The 13,065-nt window shown below is 44.7% G+C and overlaps 1 protein-coding gene across 4 annotated transcripts in view; it reads right to left on the reverse strand.

The window, feature by feature from the left end:
• The window catches only part of spryd3 (SPRY domain containing 3), an 88,346-nt gene that overhangs the window by 29,759 nt on the left and 45,522 nt on the right, over positions 1-13,065 (reverse strand). For 2 of the 4 annotated variants that reach the window (XM_071347492.1, XM_071347493.1), the window contains exon 7: positions 5,724-5,876. The exons of 1 other annotated variant lie outside the window; for it this stretch is intronic. In XM_071347492.1, coding sequence (XP_071203593.1) covers positions 5,724-5,876 — 153 coding nt within the window. The remainder of the gene's footprint in view (positions 1-5,723; positions 5,877-13,065) is intronic. One more of the 4 variants, XM_071347494.1, reaches the window with a different exon arrangement.

Raw genomic sequence — 13,065 nt, forward strand, 5'->3', positions numbered from 1 at the left:
CTAACAATTCCACACTACTACCTTACACACACACACAAGTGTAAAGGGATAAAGAATATGTACATAAAGATATATGAATGAGTGGTGGTACAGAACGGCATGGCAGATGCAGTAGATGGTATAGAGTACGGTATATACGTATGAGATGAGTACTGTAGGGTATGTAAACATAAAGTGGCATAGTTTAAAGTGGCTAGTGGTACATGTATTGCATAAAGATGGCAAGATGCAGTAGATGATATAGAGTACAGTATATACATATGAGATGGGTAATGTAGGGTATGTAAACATTGTATTAAGTGGCATTGCTTAAAGTGGCTAGTGGTACATTTTTACATAATTTCCATCAATTCCCATTTTTAAAGTGGCTGGAGTTGAGTCAGTATGTTGGCAGCGGCCGCTAAATGTTAGTGGTGGCTGTTTAACAGTCTGATGGCCTTGAGATAGAAGCTGTTTTTCAGTCTCTCGGTCCCTGCTTTGATGCACCTGTACTGACCTCGCCTTCTGGATGATAGCGGGGTGAACAGGCAGTGGCTTGGGTGGTTGTTGTCCTTGATGATCTTTATGGCCTTCCTGTGACATCGGGTGGTGTAGGTGTCCTGGAGGGCAGGTAGTTTGCCCCTGGTGATGCGTTCTGCAGACCTCACTACCCTCTGGAGAGCCTTACGGTTGTGGGCGGAGCAGTTGCCGTACCAGGCGGTGATACAGCCCGACAGGATGCTCTCGATTGTGCATCTGTAGAAGTTTGTGAGTGCTTTTGGTGACAAGCCGAATTTCTTCAGCCTCCTGAGGTTGAAGAGGCGCTGCTGCGCCTTCTTCACAACGCTGTCTGTGTGGGTGGACCAATTCAGTTTGTCCGTGATGTGTACACCGAGGAACTTAAAACTTTCCACCTTCTCCACTACTGACCCGTCGATGTGGATAGGGGGGTGCTCCCTCTGCTGTTTCCTGAAGTCCACAATCATCTCCTTTGTTTTGTTGACGTTGAGTGTGAGGTTATTTTCCTGACACCACACTCCGAGGGCCCTCACCTCCTCCCTGTAGGCCGTCTCGTCGTTGTTGGTAATCAAGCCTACCACTGTAGTGTCATCCGCAAACTTGATGATTGAGTTGGAGGCGTGCATGGCCACGCAGTCGTGGGTGAACAGGGAGTACAGGAGAGGGCTCAGAACGCACCCTTGTGGGGCCCCAGTGTTGAGGATCAGCGGGGTGGAGATGTTGTTACCTACCCTCACCACCTGGGGGCGGCCCGTCAGGAAGTCCAGGACCCAGTTGCACAGGGCGGGGTCGAGACCCAGGGTCTCGAGCTTGATGACGAGTTTGGAGGGTACTATGGTGTTAAATGCTGAGCTGTAATCGATGAACAGCATTCTCACATGGGTATTCCTCTTGTCCAGATGGGTTAGGGCAGTGTGCAGTGTGGTTGCGATTGCGTCGTCTGTGGACCTATTGGGTCGGTAAGCAAATTGGAGTGGGTCTAGGGTGTCCGGTAGGGTGGAGGTGATATGGTCCTTGACTAGTCTCTCAAAGCACTTCATGATGACGGAAGTGAGTGCTACGGGGCGGTAGTCGTTTAGCTCAGTTACCTTAGCTTTCTTGGGAACAGGAACAATGGTGGCCCTCTTGAAGCATGTGGGAACAGCAGACTGGGATAAGGATTGATTGAATATGTCCGTAAACACACCAGCCAGCTGGTCTGCGCATGCTCTGAGGACGCGGCTGGGAATGCCGTCTGGGCCTGCAGCCTTGCGAGGGTTAACACGTTTAAATGTTTTACTCACCTCGGCTGCAGTGAAGGAGAGCCCGCAGGTTTTGGTAGGGGGCCGTGTCAGTGGCACTGTATTGTCCTCAAAGCGGGCAAAAAAGTTGTTTAGCCTGTCTGGGAGCAAGACATCCTGGTCCTCGACGGGGCTGGTTTTCTTTTTGTAATCCGTGATTGACTGTAGACCCTGCCACATACCTCTTGTGTCTGAGCTGTTGAATTGCGACTCGATTTTGTCTCTGTACTGAGACTTAGCCTGTTTGATTGCCTTGCGGAGAGAATAGCTACACTGTTTGTATTCGGTCATGCTTCCGGTCACCTTGCCCTGGTTAAAAGCAGTGGTTCGCGCTTTCAGTTTCACGCGAATGCTGCCGTCAATCCACGGTTTCTGGTTTGGGAATGTTTTTATCGTTGCTGTGGGTACGACATCGTCAATGCACTTCCTAATGAACTTCCCAATCTCTTTCCGCGAAATCAGGGATTTCGGGGATGAGGGCCTGTTTGGAGTATATCCTTCCCGTCCGACTCATCCAATTCGAGGTGAGTAATTGCTGTTCTTATGTCCAGAAGCTCTTTTCGGTCATAAGAGACAGTAGCAGCAACATTATATACAAAATAAGTTACAAAAAATGTGAAAAACCGAACAAAATAGCACTGTTGGTTTAGAGCCAATAAAACATCAGCCATCCTCTCCAGCGACATCTTATGTTTGTTTATGTGTTTATGAAAGTAAAAACATTGATTTTGGTATGTTATTCCATGACTGGTTGAAGTTATTACATTATTAATCAAAATTGTTGTTACTCACCGGTTAATGTAATATGCACTGGTTAATGTGATAACTTTTCCTGCTAAATGTAATAAGTTTTGTTTACCATTCAACATTTTATTATGTTTACCAGCAAGTTATTAGATTTACCTGGTTGATTACATAAAAAATTGAAACGTTATTACAAATAGAAAATGTATTACATTTACCGGTGTTATTATGTTTACAATTGTTACAAGGTGTAATTCAGGGTTTTCCAAACTTGGTCCTCGTTTTAACGTTTAAACAGTCACACCCCTATTTTGCACCAAGCAATGTACAGTTTAGGCTACATGTGATGGCAGAGTTTACTAAACAAATGCCCCACAATTGATACAAATCATCATGATATTCTGCCAGCTAAGCCTACTTTGCAGTGAACATTTAATTCAGAAGGTTTTTGGGGAAAGCCTTTAGAAATGTTCATTCAAACATCACATGATGACTGAATGGCGCATCGCAAAGATTCAACCAAGACACATGGTTGTCTAAGTCTTAATTTAAAGGAAAAAAACAAAAACCAGCAGACACTAGGCCGTCCATGGAATGACTTTGACATCCTTCCTCTACTGGGTTAGAGTAACTGTACGGTGCCACCAGTCAGTCAACCGGGCCAGGCAGGCAGTCAGTCAACCGGGCCAGGCAGGCAGTCAGTCAACCGGGCCAGGCAGGCAGTCAGTCAACCGGGCCAGGCAGGCAGTCAGTCAACCGGGCCAGGCAGGCAGTCAGTCAACCGGGCCAGGCAGGCAGTCAGTCAACCGGGCCAGGCAGGCAGTCAGTCAACCAGGCCAGGCAGGCAGTCAGTCAACCGGGCCAGGCAGGCAGTCAGACAGAGTGTGTGTGTGTGTGTGTGTGCGAGGGTGTGTGTGTTGGGCATCCACTCTGAGACATCTAGCAAGATGCTCTCGGAGTGAAGTAACTGATCCCAACAACATGTAACATTCTGGTGAGTAAACAGCGATTAACCAGCCCTTCAATTATCTGCTTTATCACCTCAGTTGTCCTTTGGAGAAGGGAGGCCATAATGTCTCTGTAAACAAACACAAATTCAGAGAGACTGAGGGGGACAAAGTCTTAAGGGGAGGAAACGTTATGGAGTTAGTTATCACTAACAAAATGTCTTCCTTTATTCAGAGTGGAAGGGAGGAGGAGCAGGTCGGTCTGGTCGGCAGACCTGGATTCAATACTATTTGAAATCATTTCAAATACAGTAGCTATGATAGACTGAGCTTGCCTGTTGCAATGGAACCGATAGACAAGTACCAAAAGAACAAACACTGCTCACTTGGCATTCCAAGCAGGCTAAAGCAAACACTCAAATAATTTAAAATATATATTTTTTAAATGTATTGAACCCAAGTCTGGTTGGTCGGACCCAGTGACCTTGGCCTTAAATCAACCTTCCCTTTCACAAGACAAGACTAGTTTCAGTCTGCGGTCGCCGGTCGGTTCAAGACCTGAGAGTAATTAGTCTCTGTCTACAGTGAGCCATGCCCATGGCCACAGAGAGATCAGAGCGAGCATGACAGGACAGGGCAACTCCACGTAGACCAGGCCTTGGGTTGTGGCTGACGTTCATTACACCTCATGACTGATGTTCCTAGGTCAGACCTACACAGTCAGTCCCAGACCTTTTCATCCTCTACAGACAGTATGAGCAATGCAAATGGGTGATATAACTCGGTCATTGAGCATCTCTCAGTCTTGGCCTTCCATTGATACCTATGTATATTATGGATACGTCCAAAATGGTATACTATTCCCTAATACTATGCACTACTTTTGGCCATAGGGGCAACCTGTATTATTTTTGCTCTGTTCCAGTCTACAATGGTGTAAGACCAGATGTTGCTCATTGTTTTGATCAGTTCCCGTACAACTGTTTGTTGTGTTAGGCTTCAAGGCACACAGGTTATTATGGAAAGTCTAGCAGCTCCTGTCCTGTGCTAACATTAGATGGGAACCGCATGTGCATTCTTTGGAAAACGAGATGAGGGGTTTGAATTAGTCGTGCTAAAATTTCTTTAATTGTTTTTTCCTTCTTCATCAAGCACACTGTGTTCTATTCCTACAACAAAGGCATTGAATAATGAGGGAAGTATGTAGGTACAGTGCATTCGAAAGTATTCAGACCCCTTCCCTTTTCAGTACTGACTTACCACTCATGTATGTTGCAAATAAGTAGAGAAGACGTATTATTGAGTAGAACTTGTAAGGTAGTCATGAAAAGTAAGTAATTTTCCCCCCCATGAGGTTGTGGCAACATACTGCCATCCGATGGCGACTAGAATCAATTGCATAATAGGAACTACTTAAAATTGATGGTCCTTGAAAATAAATATTAGTGCTTGAAAAAGTAATTGAAAGTCCTTGAATTTGACTTGCCACTGTCTGTACGAACCCTGTACTGTACCTAAATGTGTTTTACGATTGTACTATTAACTTCCTCAACTTCAAAACAAGCAGAATCTGACTAAATAAATGCCACCTATACTTCTCTGTAGTGCTGATGGTTAAAAACTGCATACAGAGTTATGAATGCTTACCCTTAGGCTATGGCCAGACAGAGATTTTGTCTCAGAAAATTACAGATTGAGCCAATGTTATTTTTTGTTGTTGTAATTTTTACCCACTTTCTCTTCCCAATTTCGTGATTATGATCTTGTATCATTGCTGCAACTCCCCAATGGGCTCGGGAGAGACTAAGGTCGAGTCATGCGTCCTCCGAAACATGACCAGCCAAGCCGTGCTTCTTAACACCCGCTTGATTAACCCGGAAGCCAGCTGCACCAATGTGTCGGAGGAAACACCGTTCAACTGACGATCATTGTCAGCCTGCAGGCACCCGGCACCGCCACAAGGAGTCGCTAGAGCGTGATGAGCCAAGTAAAGCGCCAGGCTGTAGTGACGCTGCAACACTGCGATGCAGTGCCTTAGACTGCTGCGCCACTCGGAAGGCCAGAACCAAATGGTTTTTCAATGGGAGACATTTGTTGACAGATGGACAATGGAGATCATTGCCAAACACGCACGCAACTCTTCCGAAAATAGTTGACTAACTTTTGACAAAAATTGACAATTGATGAATGCATGTGATTTCATCTGTCTCTGTGTGGCCGTAAGTTTACTGATGTGCAATTGTACAGTGCTTACCCTTCTGGCCAGGCCCAGGGCGATGTAGCACTTCTCTCCAGCGTCCACTATCTCCACCTCAAAGTAGTGACAGCGTGTGCTGAGGGGCTGCCTGGCCTGGGCCAGACCCACGTCCAGGATGCTCTTCCCCTTCCCGACGTACTCCAGGAGCTGCTAAAGTGTGTGTGGGGGGGGGGGGGGGAATAGGGTCAGTATTCATATACAACATACTGTAGTTTTGACTAAGTTGGCCTTTCGCGAACACGCTTGGAGTACTCAAAAGACAGATACACCTAAAGCCGGGCGTACACTACACGATTTTGGCCCCGATTTAGCTGTCCCAGACGGGAGACAAAATCCACATGTTGTTGCCTACTCTGGGCGCGCGAGCGTCACCGACGTTCGTTTAACGTGAGTGGGTCAGAGACGCAGTCTAAGGTCTACCGATCACATCTTTGAGCCGTCCCAGAGCTCCCGATATTTTCAAACATGTTTGATTTTATCGGCACAAAATCTGCTATGCTCTTGTAGTGTGAGATGTGCAACAACAAGTTTTGAGAATGGTGATCAGCAATAGCCAATGAGAGCTTGCCAGAGAAGATGCCAGTGAGAGGATGATGTTGTATCGCATCACCCAGAATGTGTAGACTCTCGAGCAGGAACCATGACTACTACTGGTAGCCTATGCATTTGTACTTGCAACCACCAATTGACACAGCTTTGTAGTTCACAAGCAATGCTGTTCAATAAAAAATGTAAAGCAATGCTATTCAATAAAAAATGTATTGGCTAGATATTTCAACTCTGTATGGCAAGCATGAATGTTTGAGGCTGGTTTGAGCTACAGCTCATTCTAGCTACGTTAACAATCTAATCACATCGCCACCTTGTTTTTGGGAGACAGCGTGATATCGAGAACCCTCACGACCAAGTGAAGAATCTTGTAATGTGTGACCCCCCCGTCTATGCCACATCATGTAGTATGCGTTGGCAAGACAAAAAACTACAGGAAACACAGAGGCAGAGATGTTAGGATTTTGGAAGTCGTGTAGTGTACAACCGGAATAAGGAGGAAGTCACCAAGTACAGACTAGCAAATGTACTAAATAGGGAATTGTGTTCCATTTTGGGACACAGCCATGCAGTCATACTCCCACTGTAACAGGCACGCCCAGGTTGATCATGCGTAAATAGTCTCGCCAAATATTCCACTGATTGAACATTATAATAACTTCTCCATGGAAGGCTTAACAGATCCTATAGGAAAAACACATTACTAAGCCTCAGAAGAACAGGTTTCTATGGGAAGGGCAAGTAGGTGGGCAGCTAGGCAACCAAGTGCTGCTCCTATTTTTCCATCCAGTGTGTCATAGAGAATAGAGAGACCGAAGGAACGCCTTCAGTTTGAAGTGGAAGAGAAAAGATGACAGACAAAGTGGGGGTGGACTCCTCTAATAAGCTTGTGACAACACCTGGGTGCGTTAAGGTAATAGGCCTACAGCGGTTTTGAGTTATACTTCAAAAGGAAAGGTTTCCCTCAATTAAATGATGATGAATGTTGCCTGGTTATCCATCCAGTGGAAATAAATAACTTCCTAACTAGGTCTCAGTCAAGAAAATATAGTTTTCTTTCAATTATTCTGTGACAGATTGAATGAAGGACCAATCCAGGTACAGTGTTCCTTACAGTACCTGGGCATACTACCTCACACCCAAATTACATACTCCTTACACCAGCAATATCAAGCGAGAAAGGACAAACACAGGCCAGGACCAACTTTGTCAAACTCCACTCTCAACATGAAAACTGTCAACCATATATTCTGGAGTGGCCCTTGAGACAGCGTTTTCCATCACCATCAACAAAACACCAAATTATGGAATTTCTTGTGTGAGAATAGTGTCACATCCCTCCAATAGAGTTCCAGACACTTGCAGAGTCTATGCCACGGTGCATTGAAGCTGTTCTGGCTCGTGGTGGCCCAACGCCTTACGACACTCTGTTGATGTTACCTTTATTTTGGCAGTTACCTGTATAATACTGCTGACGACCCAGATGCTACAGTCTGGAATGGAATCTGCACATGAAAGCTATATTTAAAGTGGACAGGGATCGTGAAAGTTGATCATCTGAAAAATACTTTTAATCTTCCAAGTCACAATCTGGTTATTACACGTCCTAAAACTCAGACATGAAAGACATAGTCAGCATCTGACAAAACGAAAAAAAATCCCTTTAAAATAACATAATTCATTCTATTACTGACTCTGTCTGGACAGTTACAAAAAAATACAAAAATGAGTGCCCTGTCTTGTCTTGTGTGTCCTCAACTCACAGGCCTGCTATACATTAATGAGTACCCACTTCTTTACAATCTTGTTTTTAGACTGTCCTTTCTTGTTCTCTTGCTGCTATCTTATCCTTCTCCTCAACCTCTTCAACTTTCATGCCTGGACAGTAGCTGTTATTTTGAGGGGGAGAGGGAGTTGCAGCGAGTGTGTTGTCACACCTTCCCGCCTCTGTGATGCTGAGTAATGGAGAGAGAGAACGAGAGAGGTAGAGAGAGCGAGAGAGAGGTTTTTAATCAGCTCTCCCTCCCAGCAGCTTGGAACACGCTTCAGTGAGAGTGCTGACAGATGCCTGCAGTCATTCTCTCTGCTCTCCCTTTCGCTCTCTCACTCTCTATCGCTTCCCTTTCTCCTTCTCTCTCTGATCATGGCACCATCCGGGGTGGTGGTGTCAGGGCTGGTGGTAGGGGTAGTGTGTGTGTGGGGGGGGCTAGGTCTTCCAAGTTTCCTGTCACTCCTGGAGGCATTTGGAACAAACGTAGGAGATTAGAGGGCCTCTCCCTCCCAACCAGCCCGCTTGGGCTTGGTACCTGTTTGGCTGACACTGTGTGCTGCCTGTGTAAAATGTTCTACTGCACCCCAAAATGGCACCATATTCCCTATTTACTGCACTACTTTGGTCCAGGGCTCTGGTCAAAAGTAGTAACGACACTAAATAGGGAATAGGGTGCAATTCGTGAATCAGACGATTACTCACCAGTTGTCTACCAAATTACCTATCCATCAATCATACTTAGCCAATTGATCCCAAATAACCTAGAAGAAGATCCTGGACTATTTACATTGACATGCCCACCCTCCCTTTTGTTTTTACACTGCTGCTATTTTGTACTTTATTTACTAAATATCTTCTTAACTCTTTCTTGAACTGCATTGTTCGTTAAGGGCTTGTGAGTAAGCATTTCACGGTAAGGTTTACACCCGTTTTATTCGGAGCAAGTGACAAATAAAAATTGATTTGACTGACCAAAACACAACCAACTATAATTTTGACACAGACCATTGATAGCCTTCTATCAGTGGTGTTGCGTATGGCCAAAAAGCTGGCACGCAGGCCGCGCCGTCTGTGCTGAAGCAATACAGCAGCACCTGAAAGTGTGTAATTGAAACTGAGTCAACATACTGCAGAATCAAAACACACTCCAAAAATAGAAATAATCAATCACTCATTCCCTCACTATTACTTGGTAAATAAACTCACCACAGATGCCAAATTCAGAGGAATGTTTTGAACACACACTGGGGTGAGGCTGTGAAGGTCTGAGAGAGAGGGAGACAGAGAAAGAGAGAGAGGGAGTGTGAGATTATTTTTCTACAGCACCCAATTAAATCAATCACTCACTCAGGACAATGACTCCAAAGTCTGTTTACATTGACTGTGTGTCAGGTGAACTGTAGGTCTACATGGCAGGTGGTGTGGAACATAGAAATAAAATGAAGTAGGGCATAGAACGGCCGCTGGTCCACCCATCACGGAACGTTGACTTGAAAGGAAATAACCATTCGAGTCTTATGTCTATGGCGTGTGAAGACACTGAAGTGATGTGGACAGTGGAGTAGGCCTAGATAAAAGCAGAACCTGCAAGAGGACAGGGATCAAAACACAGCCTTTGCTTACCACAGTATAGAAAGCAACACTAGCTTCGTAGCCTATGGTGTGGTCTCTTACATCCATCACCTTCCTGTGTTTGACTAGCCAAAGAAAGGCCCACAGAGGGATGCTTCTTATTTGAAAAGTTGAAGTAGTGACTCCTTAGTTTTAAAACATTTTCTTATAAGCTGTCTTCCGGATGTACTCAACACAACAACACCAGACAGTCATGGCCCCACTGCAGATGAAGAGAAACCTTTCATTTGGCTTTGGCTGTACATTTACATTTTAGCAGACACTTACCCAGAACAACTTAAGAGTTAGTGCATTCATCTTAAGATAGCTAGGTGGGACAACCAAATTTCAGTCATAGTAAGTACATTTTTCTCCTCAATAAAATAGCTCAGCGAAGTCAGAGCTAGTAAGGGGGAGAAAAGTAAAGTGTGAGTGTTAGTTCACTTGTACTTATATGATACAACTTTTTTTTTTGGGGGGGGGGGGGGGGGGGGGGGGGGGGGCTGTGTCATCGACTCCCATCCCTTTCATGCAGACTCCTGCATGGTTTCCACTTTCCACCTTTAATCTCTTCCTTCCACTTCTGAGTGGAAGTTGAGTCGAGTAACTTTCTTTCAAAAGAAAAGAAGCAGCTGTTACCTAAAAGGTGTTTAGAACGTCATTATTACACTTTGTGACATAAGTGAGTCAGAGTAAAAAAAAAAAAAAAATGTTTTAAACTCCCTTAGCAAAAATCTCCCAGTTGGGGCCAGGAATGACCTTTATATAATTCTTCAACTACACACACACACACACACACACACACACACACACACACACACACACACACACACACACACACACACACACACACACACACACACACACACACACACACACACACACACACACACACACACACACACACACACACACACACACACACACACACACACACACACACACACACACACACACGATGTGATATTAAGACCATAATTGCCTGCAGCAGAAGCTTCTTGCTACCCCCTACCCCCACTGATAATCTCTGGTTCGTTAGCTCCAGGGAGGGGGTGGGGGGCGAGAGAAAGAGAAGAGAGAATGTTAGTTACCTCCAATGAAAGAGAGGAGCTTCTAATAGTTTTGTGGTGATAGCTGGGAAACAAATGAACTCTGACTGTTTTATTTCCTCTGCAGAAAAACAGAGAGATGAGACGTCCCTGCTGTTGTTTTCCTGGTCACCAGCGTACCAGCATCAAGTCACATTATGCTGGCTTGCAAAGTGATGTCGAATTCCTATTGGACTCCAGCACCAAGTGGGGATACAGTGCCTTTGGAAAGTATTCAGCCCCCTCGACTTTTTCCACATTTTCTTACGTTACAACCTTGTTCTAAAATGGATTAAATAAATAAATAGATCCTCAGCAATCTACATACAATATCCCATAATGACAGTGAAAAGTTATTTATTTTTGCAAATGTATTACAAATAAAAAACTGAAATACCTTATTTGCAATAGCATTCAGACCCTTTGCTATGAGACTCGAAATTGAGCTCAGGCACACACCTGTCTATTTAAGGTCCCACACTTGTCAGAGCACAAACCAAGCCATGAGGTCGAAGGAATCGTCCGTAGAGCTCAGAGACAGGATTGTGTCGAGACACAGACCTGGGATAGGGTACCAAAAATGTTGTTCAGCATTGAAGGTCCCCAAGAACAGATGCCTCTGTCATTCTTAAATGGATCAATTTTGGAACCACCAAGACTCTCCCTAGAGCTGGTCGCCCGGCCAAACTGAGCAATCGGGGGAGAAGGGCCTTGGTCAGGGAGTTGACCATGAACCCGATGGTCACTCTGACAGAGCTCCAGAGTTCCTCTGTGGAGAAGGTTGTCTTTCTGGAAGTGTCTCCCATCTCTGCAGCACTCCACCAAATCAGGCCTTTATGGTAGAGTGGCCAGACGGAAGACACTTCTTAGTAAAAGGCAATTGACAGCCCGCTTGGAGTTTGCCAAAAGGCACCTAAAGACTCTCAGACCATGAGAAACAATATTCTCTGGTCTGATGAAACCAAGATTGAACTCTTTGGCCCGAATGCCAAGCGTCACGTCTGGAGGAAACCTGGCACAATCCCTACAGTGAAGCATTGTGGTGGCAGCATCATGCCTTGGGGATGTTTTTCAGAGGCAGGCACTGGGAAACTAGTCAGGATCGAGGCAAAGATGAATGGAGCAAAGTACAGAGAGATCCTTGATGAAAACCTGTTCCAGAGCACTCAGGACCGCAGACTGGGGCAAAGGTTAAACTTCCAACAGGACAACGACCCTAAGCACACAGCCAAGACAACGCAGGATTGGCTTTGGAACAAGTCTCAATGTCCTTGAGTGGCCCAGCCAGAGCCCGAACCCGCTCGAACATCACTAGAGAGACCTGAAAAAAGCTGTGCATCGACGCTGCCCATCCAACCTGACAGAGCTTGAGAGGATCTGCAGAGAAGAACGGGAGAAACCCCCCAAATACAGGTGTGCCAAGCATGTAGCATCATACCCAAGAACACTCAATGCTGTAATCGCTGACAAAAGTGCTTCAACGAAGTACTGAGTAAAGTGTCTGAATACTTATGTAAATGTATAATTTAAGTTGTTTTATTTTTTATAAATTAGCAAAAATGTATAAAAAAAACTGTTTTTGCATTGTCATTATGGGGTATTGTGTGTAGTTTAATGAGGGGGGGGGGGGGGAGGGGGGGACTATGTAGTCAATTTTAGAATAAGGCTGTAATGTAATAAAATGTGGAGAAAGTCAAGGGGTCCAAAGACTTTCTGAAGGCACTCTATATTTCTGTTGACCCCCTGCAGTACCTCTGTGGACCCCCGGTTGAATACCCCTGGCCAATATGAATTCTAGCTACTTTTGAACCACACGTTGTGCCCTAGAAACTAATATGTAACACTGTAAATACATTGGTTTATTATAAAAGTGAAACATTTTGATACAAATACCGGTCATTGAAATTACGAAATCATTTATGGAATATTTGGTTTCTACATTGTGTAAAAGCACTATTTTCCTATTGGGATGCAATACACTGAAAATGGTACACTGTTTCTTTAAAAAAGTCAGGTTTGTGATGTCGACATACAAGAGATCTATCATTCATTCATTGCTATGATCATTGATCTCCTGAAGAAGATATTCCTTTTCCTTTATTTCTGTGCCCCCAAATGTTTGCATATACTGGTAAAGTTACTAGGTTGTTAGATAGCTAGCCAATGAGGTAACATTACTGAACAAAGTGTAAACAAATGGTTAACGACGTCGCCAGTTTTAGAACGGCCAACGACATGGTTTATGAATGTAAAATGCAGTCCCTGTGATCCGCTATAGTAAGATACAAATGTTGCGGCGGTAATATTGGTCAGATCTTTT

This window comes from Salvelinus alpinus, chromosome 17, assembly GCF_045679555.1.
Source record: "Salvelinus alpinus chromosome 17, SLU_Salpinus.1, whole genome shotgun sequence".
In the NCBI taxonomy this organism is placed as follows: Eukaryota; Metazoa; Chordata; class Actinopteri; order Salmoniformes; family Salmonidae; genus Salvelinus; species Salvelinus alpinus.